Genomic DNA, 20,758 nt, shown 5'->3' with positions numbered 1-20,758 from the left:
TGATTTGCAGGCTGTCCTTGTGCTCATTGCCTATGTGACATTTCAGTTTTGGCATATGTGCTGGCGGGATGGGTGCTTTGTGCTGCGCAACAGTGTATTTAAAGATTCGATAGGGTGACTACTTTTTTCGTTTGTTCTAAAAAAAGCACCATTACGAGCACATCTACCTACACCCTAAATTGTACATCTCTCGCACAATATTTCCCAATTTTGAAACCATTTATTTTCATTCCCCGCACCGTAGGACTTCTGGGTAGCTCTTTATGCAAATTAACTCGCGCCACTGAGGGCCCTCCGCCTGGGCTGTCCGCAGCAGTGCCTGAAGGAGTGCGGCGCGGCGCGGGCAGCCCGCGGGGGTCCTGACACGGCGGCGCATGCGTGGTACCGCTCCGGTTTCCCGGTTCCCCCGGGAGGGTCGCGGTGCCGCTGCCCCCGGAGCAGCGATGGATTTGGCGTACGTGTGCGAGTGGGAGAAGCGGCCGAAGAGCGACCACTGCCCGTCCATCCCGCTGGTGTGCGCCTGGTCCTGCCGCAACCTCATCGCCTTCACCACCGACCTGCGGAACGAGGAGGAGCGCGGTGCGGCCCTCCCCACCCCAAACCCGCCCCACCCCCACCCCACGGTACCGCGGTGCCCTCGGGGTCCCTCGGGCCCTGCAGAGCGTGGCACGGCCTTCGTCCTTCCCAAAAGTGACAGCGGTCCCTCCCCGCCCCTTCCCCCGCTGCGGTCCTGGATGCCGCCGGTAATTTCGTTTCTCGCTTGGCGCAGATCTCACCCACATGGTCCACATCATCGACACGGAGCACCCGTGGGACGTCTACTCCGTGAACTCGGGCCACGTCGAAGCCATCACCTGTTTGGAGTGGGATCAGTCGGGTGAGCTCCAGCCCTTCTCGTCGTTCATTGAATCGCTGAATGGTTTGGGATGGAAGGGACCTTTAAGATCATCCGGTTCCAGCCCCCTGCTATAGGCAGGGACAGCTCCCTTTAGACCAGGTTGCTCACAGCCCCATCCAACCTGGCTTCGAATGGGGAGAGGGCATTCACAACCCCACTGGGCAACTTGTTCCAGTGTCTCACCACTCTCACAGCACAGAATTTCTTCCTGATGTCTAGTCTCAATCTCCCCTCTTCCAGTTTCAAACCATTTCCCCTCATCCTGTTACTACCTGCCCTTATACAGAGTTCCTCCCCAGCTTTCCTGTAGACCTCCTTCAGGTCCTGGAAGGTCACTTCCCGCAGTGGTTCTGTGTGTGATTTGATATAATTTGGCATTGCCTCAGAGCCACACAAAGCGATGGGCTCCATCATTGCTGCGTGGGGTGGCTTGGTTCCTCAGACAGTGATTGGCAGCACCCAGGGTTCTTACAGGGCTGTGTCTCTGCAGGCTCCAGGCTGCTCTCAGCAGATGCAGATGGCCACATCAAGTGCTGGAGCATGACTGACCACCTGGCCAACAGCTGGGAGAACACTGTGGGCAGCATGGTGGAGGGAGACCCCGTGGTGGCCCTGTCCTGGCTGCACAATGGTGTGAAGCTGGCACTGCACGTGGAGAAGGTTTGTCTAGGGCTGGCTCGGGTCATGAGTGGGGGAGCTGAGAAACCCCTCTGTGTGTTGCTGCTCTGCTGTGGGCTTATTCTGTGGTGCTGGGCAAGTCGTAGGGGAATCTTTTCAAGTTAAAAGCCAGTTTCCTAGCTCCTGCTGAGAAAGGCAGGTGGGGTGCCTCGTTTTTTGTGTCTTAGTTGTCTGCCTGTTTCAGTCTCCATGGCTGTAAAATGGAGATAAAAGCACGTGCTTGCCTACCAGTGGCACTTCAGAAGAAATGCATTTGAGGTAAGGAGGTTTGTTCCAGGGATTTGGGAACAGGAGCTGTATTGGTACACAGATCAGCTGCTTGTTCAGAAGCGTGTCTAATTCTGATTCCAAAATGAGAAAGTCTGTCCAGTTCAACTTAACATCCTGCATTCTCACATGTTAACTCTTGCTGTGTTACAGTAAGAGAAGTGTTTCCCTCCTTTAGTACTGGAGAAACCGAGGCACAGAAACTTAATGGGGTTGTGTGCTGTGCTGGGCAGCAGCTGGTACTGCTCATAACTTTGGGGAGCTGCCTTCCCCACAGTCACATCACAGAGCTGGGTGTATGAGCTCGATGCCTGGACTCTGTTTAGCTCTTCTCACTGTGCTGCAGTGACTCAGGGAGCAGAGCTGCAGGCATCAGGTGCTCACGTCTTCACTTTGCCCATCTTCATTCGCAGTCTGGAGCCTCGAACTTCGGGGAGAAGTTTTCCAGGGTCAAATTCTCTCCGTCGCTGACGCTGTTTGGTGGGAAGCCGATGGAGGGCTGGATTGCTGTGACCATCAGTGGTCTGGTGACAGTCTCCCTCCTCAAGCCCAACGGGCAGGTGCTGACATCCACAGAAAGCCTGTGCCGCCTCCGTTGCCGCGTTGCCTTGGCAGATGTCGCCTTCACTGGCGGGGGAAACATCGTGGTGGCCACGTCAGATGGCAGCAGTGCCTCCCCTGTCCAGTTCTACAAAGTCTGTGTGAGCGTGGTGAATGAGAAATGCAAGATAGACACTGAAATCCTGCCTTCCCTCTTCATGCGCTGCACCACCGACCCTGCTCGCAAGGACAAATACCCAGCAATCACTCACCTGAAATTCCTTGCTCGGGACATGTCGGAGCAGGTGAGAGTGCTGTTGGAACAAGCAGGAGTTAAGTGAATAACAAATTCCTCCTTCATCTCACAGCTCTAGGAGGGAGCACTCACATCCTGCAGTGATTCTCTGCTGTTCGTTCAGCTTCGTTCAAGCAGATTGCACTTCGTGGGTCTGGAGCATCGTGGCTGAGCCCTCCAGTTCCTGGAGAAGCACTCTGAAATGTCCCATTCTACATTAACCTGATGATGTGTTGTTTTTATTTTATGGCTCTGCCGTTGGTTATTGTGGGAGTTCTGCTGGGCAGCTCGGGGAGGTTCTGAGATACGAGGTCTTTCATCTTTGAGTCTCAACTTCAAAGCAGTCCCTCTCCAGAACACTTGGAGCTCTTGATCTGTGTGACTTAATTTAGCAGCTTGATTCTGTTTGCCAGGGCATTGGTAATATGACTGAGGAAACCTAAGTGGTTCAGTGAAGCTGAAAAACTCTTCTCTCTCCTGTTCCCTGTGGTTAGAATTGAGTGCCACACTGGGGAACACAGTGTCTGTTTTGGCTTCAAAGTCGATTCCGTTCCTGCCCTTCTCTTCACATTTAGTCTGTGCTGTATGGGGCAGCACTGCCAGGCTACACATTTGTGAGAGATGAGGTCATTAGTGATACGAAGAAGCACAGGCTGTGATAACATTGCACAGTTCTGCCTCTCTTTCATTCTATTTAGAGCTAGGGACTTCACTGTTACGCATTGCTCATACACTCCTCTGCTTTTCATTAGTGGAGTATAGGCTAATTAGGAAAAAGCACCTCAGAACAGAGATGCAGTGGGGCTGAAAATGCTGCTGGTTAACTCTGTTCCCTGCCGTGAATGCTGTGCCTACAGAAAGCATGGCTTTCGCTTCTGCAGGTGTTGCTTTGTGCTTCCAACCAGAACAACAGCATTGTGGAGTGCTGGTCTCTCCGGAAAGAGGGTTTGCCTGTCAACAACATCTTCCAGCAGATCTCTCCTGTGGGTGAGTTCCAGCACCAAATACTGCTGAGAACAGTGAGAGTGTGGTCTGAGTGTGGCCTGAGTGAGCGTGGTGAGCCAGGGCCTCCAATCCATTGTCACATATTTATTTGTTTTTTCAGGTGTTCTCGGCCACACGCTCTGTTCCATCCATTTGTTTGCATCTTGCAACAAATGGATGGTTTCCAGGAAGTGGTTTATAGCTGTTACTTTCACTCAATAAAAGGCATTTTCTGTTTTGCTGTGCAGCCACTCTTCCTGCTGAGAGCAGAGCAAGCTGAGCTTTCTAAAGAAGACAGTTTTGCAGCGTGCAAGTAGTTTCACCGAGCTGCCATATCTGCACGCCTCTTCCACTTGATTTCAAGTGTGACCACAGCAAATCTGTGCTGTTTGCTCTGCTGAATTGCAAAGGATTGTTTAACATAAAGAATTGTTGATCACCACCAGCAGAACCTTAGGAAAAAACAGGGGAATACAGGGGGGGATGCACTGGTCTGCATAGATAAGTGTGGGCTGAAGTCAGGGAGGGGCACTGTTTTCTGAGCCCTTTGGACAGAGATGTCTCACTTGTGTTTTTCCAAGTTGGAGACAAGCAACCCATGATCCTGAAATGGAGAATTCTCTCTGCCACCAATGACTTGGATCGTGTTTCAGCCGTGGCTCTGCCAAAGCTGCCCATCTCCCTCACAAATACTGACCTGAAGGTGGCAAACGACACCAAATTCTTCCCTGGACTGGGTAAGGAGTCTCTGTTTTTCTCACATCTGCCCAAAACTTTCCTTCTTCATCTTCTAAACTGCAGCTGAAGGAAGAATTTGGAGTGACGCGTGCAGGATATTGATACAGAAGCTTTTCAAGGCATTACTCGTCCCGTTTCGTTTCTTTGGGGGGGATGCATACCTCTGTGAAATGCCAACGTGACCTCAAGGCTCAAATGTGCCTGCAAGCCCACCTCCTCTGGCTGCTGTGTCTCTGGCTGTTTTGCTGGGTGAGGTCAGGGTTATACCAGAAGTTGCTTGCTCAGAGTTGTCACCTCTCCCCAGGTCTGGCTTTGGCTTTTCACGATGGCAGTGTCCACATTGTTCATCGCCTGTCCCTGCAAATGATGGCTGTCTTCCATGGCTCTTCCTCCCAGCGCCCTGTGGATGAGCAGACTATCAAAAGGCAACGAACTACTGGTCCCCTTGTTCACTTCAAAGCCATGCAGCTCTCCTGGACGTCCCTGGCCTTGGCTGGCATTGATAGTCATGGGAAGGTAGTGTGTTTTGTTACGTGGGCTGTTCTCCTAGGATCTCTCTCGATCTCATCTAAGTGGTGAGGGATCATCCAGGAAAGCTCTGGGAATGTCATTTCCAGCTGTGTGATCCGGGTAGAGATTGTACCCTCGGGCCAGCAGTGAGCTGCAGGTCACCCTGTGTAGTGAGGTAGCTTTTGTGGAAAGTTTTCAAGCCAGTTCTTGATGGGGATTCTCCTTTGCCTCCCCCATTCAGCTGAGCATGCTGCGTATCTCCCCCTCCATGGGCCACGTGCTGGACATGAACACCTCCCTCCGTCACTTGCTGTTCCTGTTGGAGTACTGCATGGTGACAGGCTACGACTGGTGGGACATCTTGCTCCACGTCCAGCCCAACATGGTCCAAAACCTGGTGGAAAAACTGCACGAGGAGTACACACGGCAGAGTGCAGCCCTGCAGCAGGTCAGCAGGAGCAGAGGGTGGGCACGGGGGGGATCTCAGCAATAGAGAGGGCTGTAATGACCTGGAAGTGCTGTCTTAGGATGCTCTATTCTTGACGCAGTGCTCCTTGTCACTAATCTGTGCCTGCTGGAAAGGTCTGGTGAGATATCAGAGCTTGTTTTTGACAGAGGTTGTGTCAGCATTGCGAGGAGAAATAGGACTGTTTGTACATGCACAAATCACTGCTCCACTGTTCACTGTTCCAGCTGTTGTCTCCAAATGAAGAACAGAGTTTGCTTCATGAGCTGATCTTAGTTCTGCCTTCACTCCTGAGTTCTTTCTCGTGCCTCTGTCCATCAGGTCCTTGCCACACGTATTGTTGCCATGAAGGCATCTCTTTGCAAGCTCTCCTCCAGCACGATAGCCCGTGTTTGTGACTACCATGCCAAGCTGTTCCTGATTGCCATTAGCTGCACCCTGAAGTCACTGCTGCGCCCACACTTCTTGAACACCCCTGACAAGAGCCCTGGGGACCGACTCACAGAGATCTGCTCCAAGATCACAGATATAGGTGGGGATTGCTGCTAGCATTGCACACAGCTTTCTCAGTGTCCTGTATCAGCTCCTTTTAGACTCAGAGTAAAATGTCTTGAGCTCACAGTTGCTCCCTGGGTTTGAGGAAGAGGAGAGCGAGGTCTTTTCGCACTGCAGGGACACAGGGTGAAGTGTGGGTCCACCTCCTGACTGAACCAGATGTTCTGTTTCTGTTCCAGACATTGACAAGGTGATGATCAACTTGAAGACAGAAGAGTTTGTCCTGGAGATGAACACATTGCAATCTCTGCAGCAGCTCATCCAGTGGGTGGGAGATTTTGTGCTCTATCTACTGGCCAGCCTTCCTAACCAGGTGAGAGCCAGTGCTTCCAAGAGCAGTATTTCATGAACCTCTTACTCCTCTAACCTCCTCTACCAGCCTGTTTTCTGTCCTGTGAACAGAACAGCAGCTCCAGCAGGCTGAGTTTAGGCCCCAATCCCAAGATGTTTCTCCCCTCTGCAGGGCTCTCCTGTGAGGCCAGGCCACAGCTTCCTGCGGGATGGAGCATCCCTGGGCATGTTCAGGGAGCTGATGGTGGTGATCCGAATTTGGGGGCTGTTGAAGCCAAGCTGCCTCCCTGTCTACACAGCAACCTCTGACACCCAGGACAGCATGTCCCTCCTCTTCAGGCTTCTCACTAAACTTTGGCTGTGCTGTAAGTGTTTGCCAGTTCCCTGGAACAAAAGGATCTTCGCTAATTTGGATTGTGCGTGAGAGAAGTAATTGCAGGGAGTGACTTTTGAGTGGGTCTGTGGTGTTTAGAAAGGGCAAGTACAGCTGCCAGCTTTATTGTTTTCTGCACTGCGTTGGCGGATGGAGGAGGAAACTGTGTCCACTTCTCTCAACCCATAAATGAGATATGTAAAGATCACGCTGGTTTTCTCTCTTTGCTGCTTCCTTTTCCATGCAGGTCGTGAAGAAAGTCACATAACAGAGCCAGATGATACCCTGATAGATGAGTGTTGCCTCCTGCCCAGCCAGTTGCTCATTCCCAATATTGATTGGTTGCCTATCAACGATGGCATTATCAGCAAGCTGCAGAACAAGCAGCTCGTCAGGCTGCAGTTTGGAAAAGCTCCTGGGCTCATTGGTCACACTGTCTCTTCCCAGTTTGATGCCTTTGTGAGGTACAAAGAGGTGAAACAAAAAGATGGTGTGGTTGGGATCTCTCCAGCTCTGAGGGGTCATTGGATCTGGAATGCCTGTGTCCCAGGAGGGTTTGTTCTCTGTGCTTGGGTTGTCACAGTCACAAATGGCTGTGAATTTAAAGAGCTGAAACGAGATGGCAGGAGGAGGGGGCAAAGTGCTAATTTGTGTTTAGATTTATGTCAGCGTGCCTTTGAATCCAATGGCACTTTACAGAGTACATAGTCAAAGCCTGGGCCCCACTGGCCATTGAAATGCAGCTCACTGCCCTGGCAACAGCTTGTAGAAAATGATACCCTAGAAACTATCCCATTCTTCTTCCTACCTAGGGCACCTGGTCAGCCCAAAATCGATCACTTGAGAAGGCTTCATTTAGGAGCATACCCAACAGAAGAATGCAAGTCCTGCACCAGGTAAGTGATGCAGGTGTAATCCCTTCCATGCAGAGGAGGTCTTGGCAAAAACTCAAACTGTCTTTTGTCATTCAAAAATTGGCCTCTGTTTACCATCCCAGCTGGTATCCCAGTAACTTCTCATGTGATCTGTGCCTGCAGGAGGAAATGCTGCTTCTAAATTAAGGCCTTTCCTTTACGTCTCTACCACTTTGCATTTAAAGAAAGCACTTGTGGGTATGTTTAAGACATCCCTGATGTGGGAGACGGAAGATCCTTCAAATGCTTCTTGAAGAGCAGCACGGCTGACTCAAGAAAGCTGCTACTATCATTGCAGCATGGCTGAGTTTCAGCCTTACTGCCTTGCTTTGCAGGGTAACCACAGCTCTTTGAGAATTAACTCCATTCCTCACTGCCAGTGACTGAACTAGCTTTCATCCAAGGGCTGAACACTGCACCGTGGGATGAAGACAGTGTTGCTTTAACAGAAAAATAACGAGGACAGTCAGATGGCAGGGGTAAACAGAGAGCAGAATTTGTCTTTATTAATGGTGAGAGCTCCCTGGCTCAGCCTGCAGGTTCCCCTGTTTGTGGGGAGGAGGTGGTGAGTGCACATGATGACAGTACCCACGGTGCTGTTTCAAACTTAAGTTTGGAAGTTCTCTTGTGCCATCCCCTCACGAAGGAGCACCGAAGCAGCACATCCATCTCATCACGAGATTGGATTAGCTCTAATTATGAGTTTTAATAGAAGGTCTCTGTAGCAGATGGTTTTTATAACGTTGAGTGTCTGCTGTTTTACCTGTAAATAGCAGCTGGGGGCTGTTGTCTGCATCACAGCCCTCTGTTCCAAGATAACCTCTCTGGGTTACAGATATTTGCTCGCATGGCTTTCATTGCTCAAAAACATCAGCTGCAAATGGCAGAAGTTGTTTCCTCCTCACTGCTTCTGGTCACACAGCAGAAGTGCCAGCACTGCTGGCTCGTTTCCTGCCCTTCCCTGCCTTCGTGCCAGGGCTGTTCCTCTCTGCTTTCTTCCTTTCCAGGTGTGGCTGCGTTACCATGCTGAAATCCCCAAACAAAGTCACTGCTGTGAAGCAGTGGGAGCAGCGCTGGGTCAAAAACTGCCTGTGTGGGGGATTGTGGAGGAGGATGCCCCTCAGCTATTCCTGAGAGCCCCTCCGTGGGCCGTGGAGAGAGCAACGGGTGCCAAGTGGAAGAGCTCAGAGTGCTTTGGGATTGAGGAGTGCAGCCCTACTGAGCTCCCTGGAAGCGTTGTCCTGGTGCTGCCCGTGAGGCAGTGGGCTAGAAGTGCTGATGGGTTTTTCTTGCATTGGTTTTTCACCTTCAGCCCTTTATGACCTAAAAAAACCCCAGAAAACCAAGAGGGGAGGAGCTTTTTACAGGGTAGAGCCCCTCGTGTTTCCCCATTGCCTCCAAAGGTAATGTCAGCTGGAAGCCAGGGGCCAGGGAGGAGGGAAAGCTGCTGCCCTCTGTATCTGGGCTGAGCACACAGAATGGCTGAACCCCGGAGTGAGCCACAGCACGGGCTGAGTGCTCAGGGGGGGAGTGGGGGTGCACAGAGAATCTGCAAGGAGAGAGGAACCAGCACTTAGTTCCTTGTGATCCTCCTTTGCTGCGTGGGAAGCGTGGCCTGGGGTTTCCTTGTGCATCTCCGTGCTTTGAGTGAACTTGGCTGCTCTCATGGGAGACTTCATCATCGTCATCATCATCATCATCCAGTTGTGCTTCTGATGAATGGAGCAATTCTGGAGGAGCAGGAGCTGCCTGGAGGGGACCCATCCCTGGGACTCTGAGCCAGCAGCTCTTTTGTAAATAAAAGTTCCCTTAATTTCGTACAGAATGTTGGGTTTGTTCTCAGAGCTTCAGCACTCTTTCATGTGACGTTGGTTGCACAGTGTGTGCCCAGGACTGCTGATGCATCAACGCAAGGGAAGGAAAGTGGTGTTAATTGCCACTCCGTTAGGAAAGGAGCTGCAAGCACTTACAAAATGGGATGGTTTTCAACCTTCCATCAGATGACTGTGGACACCAGAGGAGAAAACATGGGGTAATTAAGATTGTCATAGGTCTGCAGCTTCAGATGAAGCCGTGTGCTTCAGTGTGGTGGAGGAAGAGCTCTCCTAGCACAGCTCAGACTGAAATCTGAGTGCATCTGGCAGCTCAGGGAGGGAGGTTGGAGCTGATGTGGGGCACGGCTGAATTCCTGCTCAGCCAGATCCCTCCCGACATCCTCAGAGACTCTTAGAGTGAAGGCCTGCTGGGTTTTTTGGATTATTCATATCCCTCTGGGAGTGAGTTTTCATTTCTTAGTGAAAAATATGGGAGCTGATGGCAGAGAGAGCTTCGTCTCTCAGCCCTAATATTCTGCGGAGCTGGTGTGCGCCGCGCTATTCTTCTGGTAATTAAGGACAGACAGGTGACTAATTAGGCAACTACATCTCGTCGGGGCGGATGTCCCCCGTAAGTAAAACTCACCAACGGGAGTCCTTGCTCGTCTCCTTTCTCTGGAGGAGCACACAGCATTGCCACGCACTGTGCACGCAGACGGTCCCTGCTCTGCTGGGCAAACCCGGGTTGCAGTGCTCCCCTTTGGGGTCTCAGAGCAATGCTGGGGGGTGGGGGGGGGGGGAAGGGCGGTGTGGGGGCCCCTAGAGGGGAGCACACAAAGGGATGCGACCCCCATGTGTGCTCAAGGAAGGACGGTGGTGTTGGGGACACGGGGGTGCCCTAGCTGTGCCACCCCCAGAGCCCAGCAGCCCCCAACCCCCCCTCGGCACCGCCCCCCGCCCCGCTCAGCACCGACAGCTCTTCCTGCAGCGTTGCTTTATTGCGGTGGTTACAGACGTGTCCAGCAAAGCCTGCAGCGCTTTTCCCCCCCCCACCCTCCCCGGGCATCGCTCAGCCCCAAGCCGCGGCCCCGTCCCCTCCGTGCCCGGGGGTGGGGTCTCAGCGCGCGGCCACGTCCCCATCCGCGTCCCCGTCCCCGGAGGCCATGACGCCGTCGATCCATCCGACGTAGGGCGCGATGCGGGTGTAGATGGCCGGCTTCTTGTAGTTGCCACAGACGCGGGAGCCGGCAGTCACCACCCCCTCGGCCACACCGTTGCAGACCAAAGGTCCCCCGGAGTCGCCCTGCGGGGACGAAGCTCATCTCAGGCTGCAGCTCCGCTTCGGATCAGAGTCACTGCTGTGTGCCCTCCCCGCCCCCCCATACGGCCTGGGAAGCAACGATCCCAAGCCCCAACCCCACAGGGATGCAGTCACCCCGGCACACCGAGCACCCAACCCTATCCCCACATCCCAGCATCCTCCCACCCCGCCCCCAGTCCCGGCGGTGGGATCAGCACCCCCAACCCCCGTGGGCTCCGACCTTGCAGGTGTCCTTCTTGTGAGAATCGGTGCACATCATCTTATCGGTGATGGTGTGGTCGTGGCGGGTGCGGTGGTTGCAGTGCTCTCGGTCGATCACCGGACGCCGCACCTCGTGCAGCCGATCCGGCTTCTGCCCGCTGTGTGTCACTGTCCCCCACCCCGCGGCATCGCACACAGTGTCGGCCGCCACGTCGCGGTCCTCGCGTTGAAACGGCAGCACCTGCACGTGCTCGTTCAGCTCCGCTTTCTCCTCCAGCTGCCACCGACAGAAGGGGAGCGGGGTCAGGGGGGTGAGGGGCAGAGCTGGGACCCCTCCTGCAGCCCCCAGGACACGGGGTGGGGATGGATGGAGGCGACGGATGGATGAGGATGGACCGGGGTGGGGGTGGGGGGGGGAAGTGGAGAGTGAAAATGAGAGCGGTCCGGGCGCTGCGAGCGGAGGGAGGGGGTGCAGGGAGCAAACCTGGAGCAGCAGGAGGTCGTCACGGTTGTTGTGGATGTTGCTGCCGGGGTGGGCAATCTGTGCCTTCACGCGGTACAACCGCTTATGGGGTTCCGGCTCCGATAGGGAATGAGCTCCCAGCAGCACCTCAAAGTGCTGCCCGCTCCTGGGAGGGAGGGAGAGGGAATGGGGGAGGGGTGGAAGGGGCTCAGCCCACGGAGCTGCGAGGGCTGCAGGGTCCGGGAGGTGCGGACAGGTTTCCCCCCTCCCCCCCAACCCCACATCACTCACGTCTGCTCGGTGCAGTGCGCAGCACTCAGCACCCACTGCTGGGCGATGAGGAAGCCCCCACACACGTGCTGTCCTCCCAGCTGCAGCGAGGCCATGTAGGGCCGCAGGTGGGGCTGCGCCTCTGAGCCCCTCAGGATCCGTCCCCGGGGCTGAGCTGGTGCGGGGTGGGGGAGGGGGGAGGCGGTGTTAGTGGGGGGAAAACGCTCCCCACACCCATAGGGACTGCAGTGGGGTTTCCTGGCTCGCTGTGAGGTGTCCCCGCTCGAAGTGTGGGCATCGTGCCTCAGTTTCCCTCGCAGCATCCCCACAGTGACCCCGGGAGGGGTCTGTGCCCACCAACCGAACCCACCCGAGAGCCCGCAGTCCTCCTGGGGGCACTCCTTTCTATCCCCCTCCCCAATCCCGTCCCCATCCCGTGCTCACCATCCACCACGGCCCCCGGGAGCAGCAGGAGGAGGAGGAGGAGGGAGAGGACGGGTCGGGCAGCAGCGCACGGCCCCATGGCTGCAGTGGGCGGCTGCTCCGGGGATGGGATGGGGATTGGTTTTATATCCAGTTTGGGGCCACAGGGAGGGCAGGAAGGGAAAAAGAAGGGGATTTCCGCAGAGAGACGATGCCAAATGCTCTTAAACGCTCCGTTATAAAACGGGTCAAGAGTTCCCGGACAAACAACTTCGGGAGGAAGCAGCCGTCCCCATCTGCCGGGTCTGGCAGCAGTGGGAGGGGATTTCTGCAGCGCTGAGGGCTCGGACGGCTGCGGGGTAAAGGGGTCGGAGTCCCCGAGGGGTGGCGGTCCCCGATGCCACGAAGCAGAGCCACAGCCCCACGGCCGCGCCCCGAGCCCTTCCCAGGAGCAGTGGGGCAGCACTGGGGTCCTGGGACCCTTAACCCCAACCCCATGGCACAGCTCTCACCTCGTCCCCATACATCCCACGCGGTGCTGCTCTGCGGTGTCACAGGGAAAGGGAGCGAGCACCGAGGAGGGAACCTGGGCTGGAGCCGCGGGTTTGGGGTTTTTGGTTTGTTTGTTTGTTTTCCCCTCTTTTTATCAGCATAAAATCTCTCGAGGTTTATTTCAGGCTGCAGCTGTGCCAAACCCATCGCTCCGGAGCCCGGCGGAGTCCGTCCCCGTCCACGCGGGGTCGCGCGGGGAAGGGGCAGCGCTGGGGGTCGGAGTGCGGGAGCAGAGCTGACATCGGGATTTCACAGCGGCTTAGCCGCAGTGATTCGGGATTTAACGTTAAATACGCCGGGAGATTTTTGCCCACTTAGGGCCGAAAATGGAACGAGGGCAGCGAGCAGGGGCACAGCGCGGCCCCCAGACCCCACGGCCCTGAATCTGGGGGGAAATTCCTGAATTTTTGGGGGAGATCCTAAACGTGGGAGCTCTGACCCCGGGCTGAGCCTCGCGGCTCCTCCAGGCGCGGTGCGGGAGTGTGGGGCTGCGGGGCAGCAGACGGCCGACCCCGGACGAAGGTGGGGGGGGGGGTCATGGGGATGGGGTCTCGGCGCATCTCCATACCCGGTGCAAAGCCCGAGGGGGGGGGGCAGAGCCGCCTTTTGGGGGTGAGGAGCAGCGCGGGGGGGGGTTGGATGCACTGCACGGCGGAAGATATAGAGCGGCACGGGGGCGCCGCCCCCGCTCGGTGCCGCCCCCCCCCCCCCCGATCCCTTTGTCTCGCACCCGACCCCCGCCCGCTCCCTTTCCCGGTCCCCCCCCCGCGCCCCCGCAGCGGTTCAGCGCCCCGAGAGCGGCCGGGAGCGGCGGGGAGGGGCGGGGGGCGGTGGGGAGGGGGCGGAGGAGGAGGAGGAGGAGGAGGAGGAGGTGGCGGCGGCGGCGGCGGAGGATACAGCCGCGATCCGCCGAGGCAGAGCAGCCCCGCGCTGCGGAAGCCCCGCGGACGTCCCCGGCCCCGCCCGTGCCCACCCCCGCCCGGATTTCCCCCCCCCGGGGGCGGCTGCAGCCGAGGTGAGTGGGGGGGGGTCGGCCGCGGGGACACAAAGGGCCGCGCCCCCTCCTCGCCCGCCCCCCCCCCCCCTTTCCCGGCCCCCGCCCGGGGCTGCGGCACCGCGCTACGGTCGTCTCCGGCTGCTGCGGGGCTGCCCCTGTACTCCCCGCACCCCCCCCCCCCCAGCGGTACTGCTCCCCGTAGTGTCCCTCCGTATCGCCATCCCCCCGCTACTGCCCCCCAGCCCGGTACTGCCTCTCCCGGTTCTGCCCCCTATATTGCCCCCCCCCACCGTGCGCTACCCCTTCGTCCCCGTCCCCTCCCCACCCCTCCTCCATCCCTCGTTGCACTCAGTACTTACTGGAAGTTTGTGGGCGCTGAGGCCGGGGGGGTTACCCCGGGCCCCCACCCCCCGTTTGGCACTGCGGGTGGCACAGCCTCTCCCCACATCCCCCAAGACCCCGAGTCCCCGCCCCACCTGTTGTCACCCCCCCCCCCCCCCCGCAGGGCCCCCCCCAGGACCATGATCTCCCCGAAGGACAAGACCAAGGCTCCCAAGGACAGCATGACACTCCTGCCCTGCTTCTACTTTGTGGAGGTAGGTGTGGAATGGGTGGGGGTCCGGGGTGTGTGTGTGTGGGGAGGGGGAATGCCACGTCCTCCCCACCCCTCTCCTGCCCACTTTGATGCCACCACGCACTGAGCCCCCACAGTGTGTGGGGCTCCACCACCACCCGTGTTCCCATGAGTGCACCGAATGGGACTCTGGGGGTGGGGGGGAGGAGGGGCTACGGTGGGCAATGAGGCCTCCTCGCCCCCCTCAGCTGCCCATCGTGGCCTCCTCCATCGTGACGCTGTACTTCCTGGAGCTCACCGACCTCTTCAAGCCGGCCAAGGTGGGCTTCCAGTGCCACGACCGCGCTCTCTCCATGCCCTACGTGGAGAGCAGCGAGGAGCTCATCCCTCTGCTCATGCTGCTCAGCCTCGCCTTCGCCGCCCCCGCCGCCTCGGTGCGTCCCACGCCGCTATGGGGCCGGGTCCCGCTGCCTTTGGGGTGGCACTGAGCGCGGTTCCCCCCCCCCCCCCCCATGCAGATCATGCTCGGGGAAGGCGTGGTGTACTGCCTGCAGTCCCGGCTGAAGGGCCGCGCCGGTGCCGAGGGCAGCATCAACGCCGGCGGCTGCAACTTCAACTCCTTCCTGCGCCGCACCGTAAGGTTTGTGGGTACGTTGTGCCTCCGCCTCACCCAGGGGTCCGGGATCGGGGTGGTCGCACCCCAAAGGTTGCAAACCACATCCCCTCCCACCCGCGCAGGTGTCCACGTCTTCGGGCTTTGCGCCACGGCGCTGGTGACCGACGTCATCCAGTTGGCCACCGGTTACCACGCGCCCTTCTTCCTGACCGTCTGCAAACCCAACTACACGCTGCTGGGCACGCCGTGCGACGCCAACCCTTACATCACTCAGGACATCTGCGCCGGCACCGACAAGCACGCCATCCTGTCCGCCAGGTACGTGCCATGGGGCAGCGCGGTCCCCCACCCCACAGTGTAACACAGCTCGGCCCTGTGCTCTCCTGCAGGAAGACGTTCCCATCCCAGCACGCCACGCTGTCCGCCTTCGCCGCTGTCTACGTGTCGGTGAGAGCGCGACGCCGCGTGGGGGTGGGTCCACGGTGGAGAGTCCGTGGCTGATGTTGTTCTGTGTCCCCCCCCACCCCCTTTCTGCAGATGTACTTCAACTCCACCATCTCGGACAGCACCAAGCTCCTGAAGCCCATCCTGGTCTTCGCCTTCGCCATCGCCGCCGGCATCTGCGGGCTGACGCAGATCACGCAGTACCGCAGCCATCCCACCGATGTCTACGTGGGTTTCCTCATCGGCGCCGGCATCGCCGCGTACCTGGTGGGTGCCACGGGCACGGGGGGGGTGGGGGTGGGGGGGCTGTGTGCTGCTCAGCGGCCCCACTGAGCTCAATCCCCCCCCTACTGCAGGCGTATCACGCAGTGGGCAACTTCCGTGCCCCCACTGAGAGGGTCCCGGTGCCAGCTCCGGCCAAGGACGCTCTCCGGGTGCTGACGCAGCGCGGCCACGACGCGGTGTACCAACAGAACAAATCGGTGAGCACCGACGAGCTGACCCCGCGCCTGGAGGAGGAGGAGGAGGAGGAGGAGGAGGAGGAGGAGGAAGAGGCGTCCGCGCGCCCGGTGCCGCGCGACAAGAACTCGTTGGGCAGCCTGAAACGCGCCAGCGTGGACGTGGACCTGCTGGCACCGCGCAGCCCCATGGCCAAGGAGAACATGGTGACCTTCAGCAACACGCTGCCCCGCGTCAGCACGCCCTCCATGGAGGACGCCGCGCGCCGCCACATGACCATCCACGTGCCGCTCGACGCCTCGCGCTCCAAGCAGCTCATCTCCGAGTGGAAGCAGAAAGCGATGGAGGGCCGCGGGGCGGACGAGGCGGACGAGGAGGTGCCCCCCGCGCTGTACCCCACGGTGCAGGCTCGTCCCGAGCGGGCAGCGTTGGGCCCGCGGGTGCTCCTCCCGCCGCGTCCCGGTGCCGCTCCGCTGGTGCACATCCCCGAGGAGAGCGCGGCGGGCGGAGCCGGGGCCGTGCGGGCCAAGTGGGTGATGGTGGCTGAGAAGAGCGCTCCTCGCGCCGCCAACCCCCCCCGCCTGATGCAGGTGATCGCCATGTCCAAAGCGCAGAGCGCGGCCCCCGCCACCCCCAAGCACTCGGAAACCTCGTCGTCCTCCACCAGCTCCGACTCGTCGCAGTACCGCTCGCCCTCGGAGCGGGACAGCTCCAGCATCGTCACCATCGACGCGCACGCCCCGCACCACCCCGTGGTGCATCTCTCGGCCGGGAACGGGCCCTGGGAGTGGAAGGCGGCCCCGAAGGGAGGGGAGGACGGCTACGAGCTGGGGGAGGTGGGGAAGGAGTTCCGAGCTTTCCACCCGGCCAAGAGCGCCGGCGTGTCGCCCGGCTCCTCGCTGAGCGACGTGGAGCAGGACGAGCCGCGCTACGGAAGCCTGGCCGCCATCCATGGGGCTCCGGGGGGGGCGGAGCGGGGGGACGCGGCCGAGGGGCTGCTGGGTGCCCCCAGCCGCGAGGCCACGCTGCGCAGGAAGGCGGCCGAGCGCGATGTGCTCACGGACTGCGACCCCGACGGCTTTTATAGGAAGATGCCCGCGGGGCGCAGGTTTAAGGACTGAGCCCATCCGTATCCCCCCCCCACCCCCCCCACATACCCCGAAAGTGCCCTCCCGAGCACTTTGGACTTTTGTTTTACTCTCTAAAAGAGGTGCTGATTTTTTTTGGGGGGGGGTAATTTATTCGGATTACGGTGCTGTAGGTTTGTGGGGTGGGAGAGCAGTCGGTGTTAAAGGGCTTTGGTGGGGCTGGAGGAGGAGGGGGGGGGGGGCATGCGTGGCCGCACGTGGTGTGCGTGTTTCAGGTGGGAGCGGTGGGGCTCGGAGCTGTACGGGGCGGGGGGGGTGCAGCCCCCACTGCTGTTTCCTTCTGGGGGTGGGGAATAAGATGGGGGAGCGGTGTCGGGAGGGGGTGAGTGCCCGTGGGCTGAGAGCTGGGCACGTGAAGCTGTAAATACTGCGCTGGGGAAAGTAGAGAGTGTGCGGCGGGTGGGGGTGGGTGGGAGCGAGCCCCGGGTGGGTGGGAGCCCACGGGAACTGCGGGCACTGTGCTGGGCTGCAATGGGCTCCGGGCACTGCTTGAGCTGAGCCCCGGGCAGAGGCTCGGGGGGGTACGGGGGGGGAATCTCGGAGCTGTGAGCGCATCCGTCGGGCGTCGGCTGAAGCCGCTGTGGTTTGAAAAGAGAATAAACGTGTGAACGTGGCCCCGGTGGGCGCTGAGACGTGGGGGATCGCGAGTGGGGGATCAGGAGAGGGGCTTCGGGGGTTGGGGGGTTCTGGAGTGGGGAAGGGAGGGAAAGGGGGGGTGGGGTCCCTGCCCGGCAGCGAAGTGCCACCGCTGCAGTTTCCATCCCCGTTGCTGTGGTAACGGCGGGGATGCGTGTGCCGAGCTCAGCTCCCGCGTGGCACCGCCGCTGCGGTGGTCCTCCCCGCGCTGTCCTCCCCCACCCCGGGGGCACACAGAGCTCCGACTGCGCGGGGAAGGGGGGGGGGGAGGGGGAAAGGAAGGGGGTGCTGACCCCCCCGCCCGTTTTCAGATGGTGGAACCCCGCGCGACCCCGGCCCTGCGCTGAGCAGCAGCTGCTGCCGTTTGTCGCAGCCCATAAACCGGAGGGGGAGGAGGTTGGGGGGGGGGGGGGGAAGGTGGTGTAGGGTCCCCGGTTCCCCGGGTTTGTCGGTGCACCGGAGCGGCTCCGCAGCGCTGAGCCCCGCGGTACCAACTCCCGGGGGGTTTGAGGGGAGGGGGGGGAAGGGGAGGGGGTACAGCAGTGGCGGCCCCCGCTCCTCCAACACCGGAGTGATGGGAAGATGGCACTAAAGCGCCGCTGCCAATTGGATTAGAGGTGGATATCCCACAGCCTTCACCCGGCAAACATATGGATTATCCGCCATAACCCGGCGCGGGGCTGGAAATGCACGCGGGGATTAACACGGGACCGCGGGGAGGGGTGGGGAGATGCCCACGGCCGAAGGGGAGGAGGGGTTGGGGGGGGGGGGGTGGTGGTCGTGGAGGTCCCCCCCCCCCCTCCCCCGCGGGAACGCGGTGACCCCACGCTGTCCCCGTTTCTCGCGGTGATAAACGCCGTCACGCGCCGCATCCCGGACCTCCCCGTCCCCATAGCAACCAGCATCCCCCCCCCTCCTCCCCCCCAACCCCCCAAGGCGGGGCGCTGATTGGAATGCCGGGGGAGAAATCTCATTAACCGCCCATCGCTAATTGCTGCAGGAACCGCGGGCGCTCCCGCAGCACCACCAGCCCTCATTGGGCTCCGGGGGCACTGACACCGCCCCCCCCCCCCACTGCTCAGGGAGAGCTGCGGACGCGGGGTCGGGCAGTTTAGGGTCAGCTGTGGGCAAACGTCGGTCCTTCAGCAGGAGGACACAGCACTGCTTCATCCCACCCGCGTGCACAGCATCCATCCCCCCCCCACCCCCCCCCCCCCGGGATGCTCCCAGCATCGCAGTGCTGCAGGGAGCACACCCACCCCACAGACGTTGGGGTTGGGCAGAGCTACACACCCTGCCTGCCTCGGGAAGGACAAACCCTGAGCAGCTCTGCAGTTTGCAGAGTGAAGTCCCAAAGAGCTGAAATAACAGAGGTGGAAAGAAGGGACGCTGCTGCTGATGGCACCGGAGCACAGAGTCGGGTTATTGATGGGGGGGGGGGGGAGGGGGGAAATGAGCTAGGATACACAGACAGTTCAGGAACGTGATCAAAAATGAATGGACAAATGAAGAGTGGGGATGTGACAAAGGCAGAGTGTCAGTTACAGGCCCCAGAGCCCCACAGCTGTGAGTGCTGTGGGGTTGGAGCAGGGGCAGCTGGAGGGGAGCTGGGCCAGGCACCCCTCCCCAGCCCCCACCAGTCCATCCCAGTTCAGCTCCACATGGGAACACTCCATGAGCCCAGAGGGACATGAGAAGTCAGACACGAGGCAGCTGGAATTACAACAGAAGGGGGGGGGGGGAAAAAAACCAAACCAAAAACAAAATAAAACCAGAAGCAAAATAGGCACAATAAAAAGAGAGAGGGAAATCAGAAGCAAAGAATACAGAAGAAATTTATTGAAAGCACAAGTACAGACCGGCCAGCAACTGCTTTCTACAATCTGAACAGTAAATAATGGAGCTACAGAAAGGTACAAAGGTTGTTATAAAATAGTTTTTAATTTCTTTTTGCATTACAAACATTCGTTGAAAGAGAGGCAATGGAATTCCGATGTGGTGTACACTTAACCCTCCCCACCCCACTTTCTGCAATACTGAACCTGTAATAGCTGGTATCAAAATATACAATACATCTGTTTGCCATAAAAAAACCCGGGTTCTGCTGCCCCCTCACGTCTTAGGACAGGTATAAAAAAATTATAAATATGTACACCCTTTTGTTACTCACATTCTTTACATGCAAACACAGGGATCCAAAGGGGGGAAAAAAAAAACCCCACCGTGTGGGGGTCGCCTCAATTCACTGCGTTTTGCAAAGTACATACATAGATATAACCCGTGGGTCGGCCCCAGCAGCACTCCGAGGCCTCCAGCAGACAGCTTTCATCCCAACCAGCCCCTTCCCAGCACCCCAGCTGAGGTGGATTGAATGCATCTGAGTGCTACAGCACAGCTGTCCCCGCTCGGGCTGCGTGTGCCTGCAGGAGGGATGCACTCACTGCTGCCCACCTCACTCAGGGAGGGGATGGGCAAAGCCAAACCACCACAGCTGGGTCTGCAGAGTTCAGAGGCACTGCCATGCAGGTCACACAGGGCGATGTGACCCACCCAGCTCTGCTGCTCTCAGCCACCAAGCGAGGGCTGAGCAAGGCAAAGCACTATGCATCTCACACCAGCAACCCCAGCTGAACCCTCACTCAGACTCCACACGCTTCCTCCAGCATCATTCACATCCTCAAGAGCTCAGGGAGGAACGAAGAGAAGTTAAGACTTTTCCAAGCACTCAGTGCTGGGCAAGGCAGAGCTCCCACACTGCAACAGGAGACCCTGACTTGCAACACTAAGACAATTAGAAAACAAACTTTGGTCCACAATTTGCAGGAGAAAAAAAAAAAACAACAAACAAACCCTGAAAAGAAGTACAAGATTCTTGTTATTTTGCATCCAAACAGGTTGCAGGTTAGAGGGAAATGTAAGGCAACGTTGGATTACACGAAATAGAAGGCAGAACGGCCTGGGAAAGAGTTGTAAGCCAGAAAACAAAAAGTTTCTTTTATCACTGGGAGAAAACGACCTGCTGTGTTCTACTTATAACATATTCCCTTCCTATAACTTAAAAGTATCTGGGCTTATAGGTTTAAAAGGTGGGAAAGCTTTAGCCTGGTCCTTTTACTTCAACTCACAAGCTCAAACACATTGCTTTAAAAGTCCACCTAACGCACCTCATCCATGTCATTACATCCTCCTCAGTCACAGCCTCAGCCTGGGAACTATCACTGCCCTACAGCTTCAATCATAAAAAAAACACAACAAAAAGTACAGTATACAAGGGTAATATCACAAAGGAGTAAATTTTGATTACGTTTATACCATCTTACCATTCTATAAA

General features: G+C 58.2%; 3 protein-coding genes across 4 annotated transcripts; 2 read left to right on the top strand and 1 right to left on the bottom strand.

Moving 5' to 3' along the window:
• The first annotated feature begins 254 nt into the window (after positions 1 to 254).
• Positions 255 to 9,117, top strand: MED16 (mediator complex subunit 16). Of its 2 annotated transcripts, XM_065745885.1 has the most exons (14): positions 255 to 579; positions 770 to 877; positions 1,389 to 1,558; positions 2,257 to 2,688; positions 3,560 to 3,665; positions 4,244 to 4,399; positions 4,705 to 4,916; positions 5,152 to 5,358; positions 5,698 to 5,908; positions 6,111 to 6,244; positions 6,395 to 6,587; positions 6,843 to 7,059; positions 7,408 to 7,491; positions 8,517 to 9,117. In XM_065745885.1, the coding sequence occupies exons 1-14, from the start codon at positions 375 to 377 to the stop codon at positions 8,641 to 8,643; spliced, it is 2,562 nt and encodes an 853-aa protein (XP_065601957.1). In that variant the 5' UTR covers positions 255 to 374; the 3' UTR covers positions 8,644 to 9,117. The 2 variants fall into 2 exon arrangements, with proteins under 2 accessions (XP_065601957.1, XP_065601958.1); XM_065745886.1 differs by lacking the exon at positions 255 to 579 and having other exon boundaries at positions 807 to 872.
• Positions 9,118 to 10,353: 1,236 nt separating this feature from the next.
• Positions 10,354 to 12,127, bottom strand: CFD (complement factor D). Its single transcript, XM_065745946.1, has 5 exons — positions 12,023 to 12,127; positions 11,600 to 11,753; positions 11,330 to 11,474; positions 10,865 to 11,122; positions 10,354 to 10,626 (listed from the first exon to the last, which is right to left on the bottom strand). Exons 1-5 carry the CDS (start codon positions 12,099 to 12,101, stop codon positions 10,441 to 10,443), a joined length of 822 nt encoding a protein of 273 aa, XP_065602018.1. The 5' UTR covers positions 12,102 to 12,127; the 3' UTR covers positions 10,354 to 10,440.
• Positions 12,128 to 14,071: 1,944 nt separating this feature from the next.
• On the top strand, positions 14,072 to 16,905 carry PLPPR3 (phospholipid phosphatase related 3). The gene is made up of 7 exons (XM_065745966.1): positions 14,072 to 14,146; positions 14,373 to 14,558; positions 14,643 to 14,772; positions 14,863 to 15,058; positions 15,130 to 15,187; positions 15,278 to 15,451; positions 15,541 to 16,905. Exons 1-7 carry the CDS (start codon positions 14,072 to 14,074, stop codon positions 16,762 to 16,764), a joined length of 2,043 nt encoding a protein of 680 aa, XP_065602038.1. The 3' UTR covers positions 16,765 to 16,905.
• Positions 16,906 to 20,758: the final 3,853 nt, after the last annotated feature.

This window comes from Cyrtonyx montezumae, unplaced genomic scaffold (genome assembly GCF_038088225.1).
Source record: "Cyrtonyx montezumae isolate F1298 unplaced genomic scaffold, pur_monq_1.0 scaffold_39, whole genome shotgun sequence".
NCBI classification, from domain to species: domain Eukaryota; kingdom Metazoa; phylum Chordata; class Aves; order Galliformes; family Odontophoridae; genus Cyrtonyx; species Cyrtonyx montezumae.
Note: the sequence above shows the minus strand (reverse complement) of the source record. Positions and strands in the feature narration are given on the sequence as shown.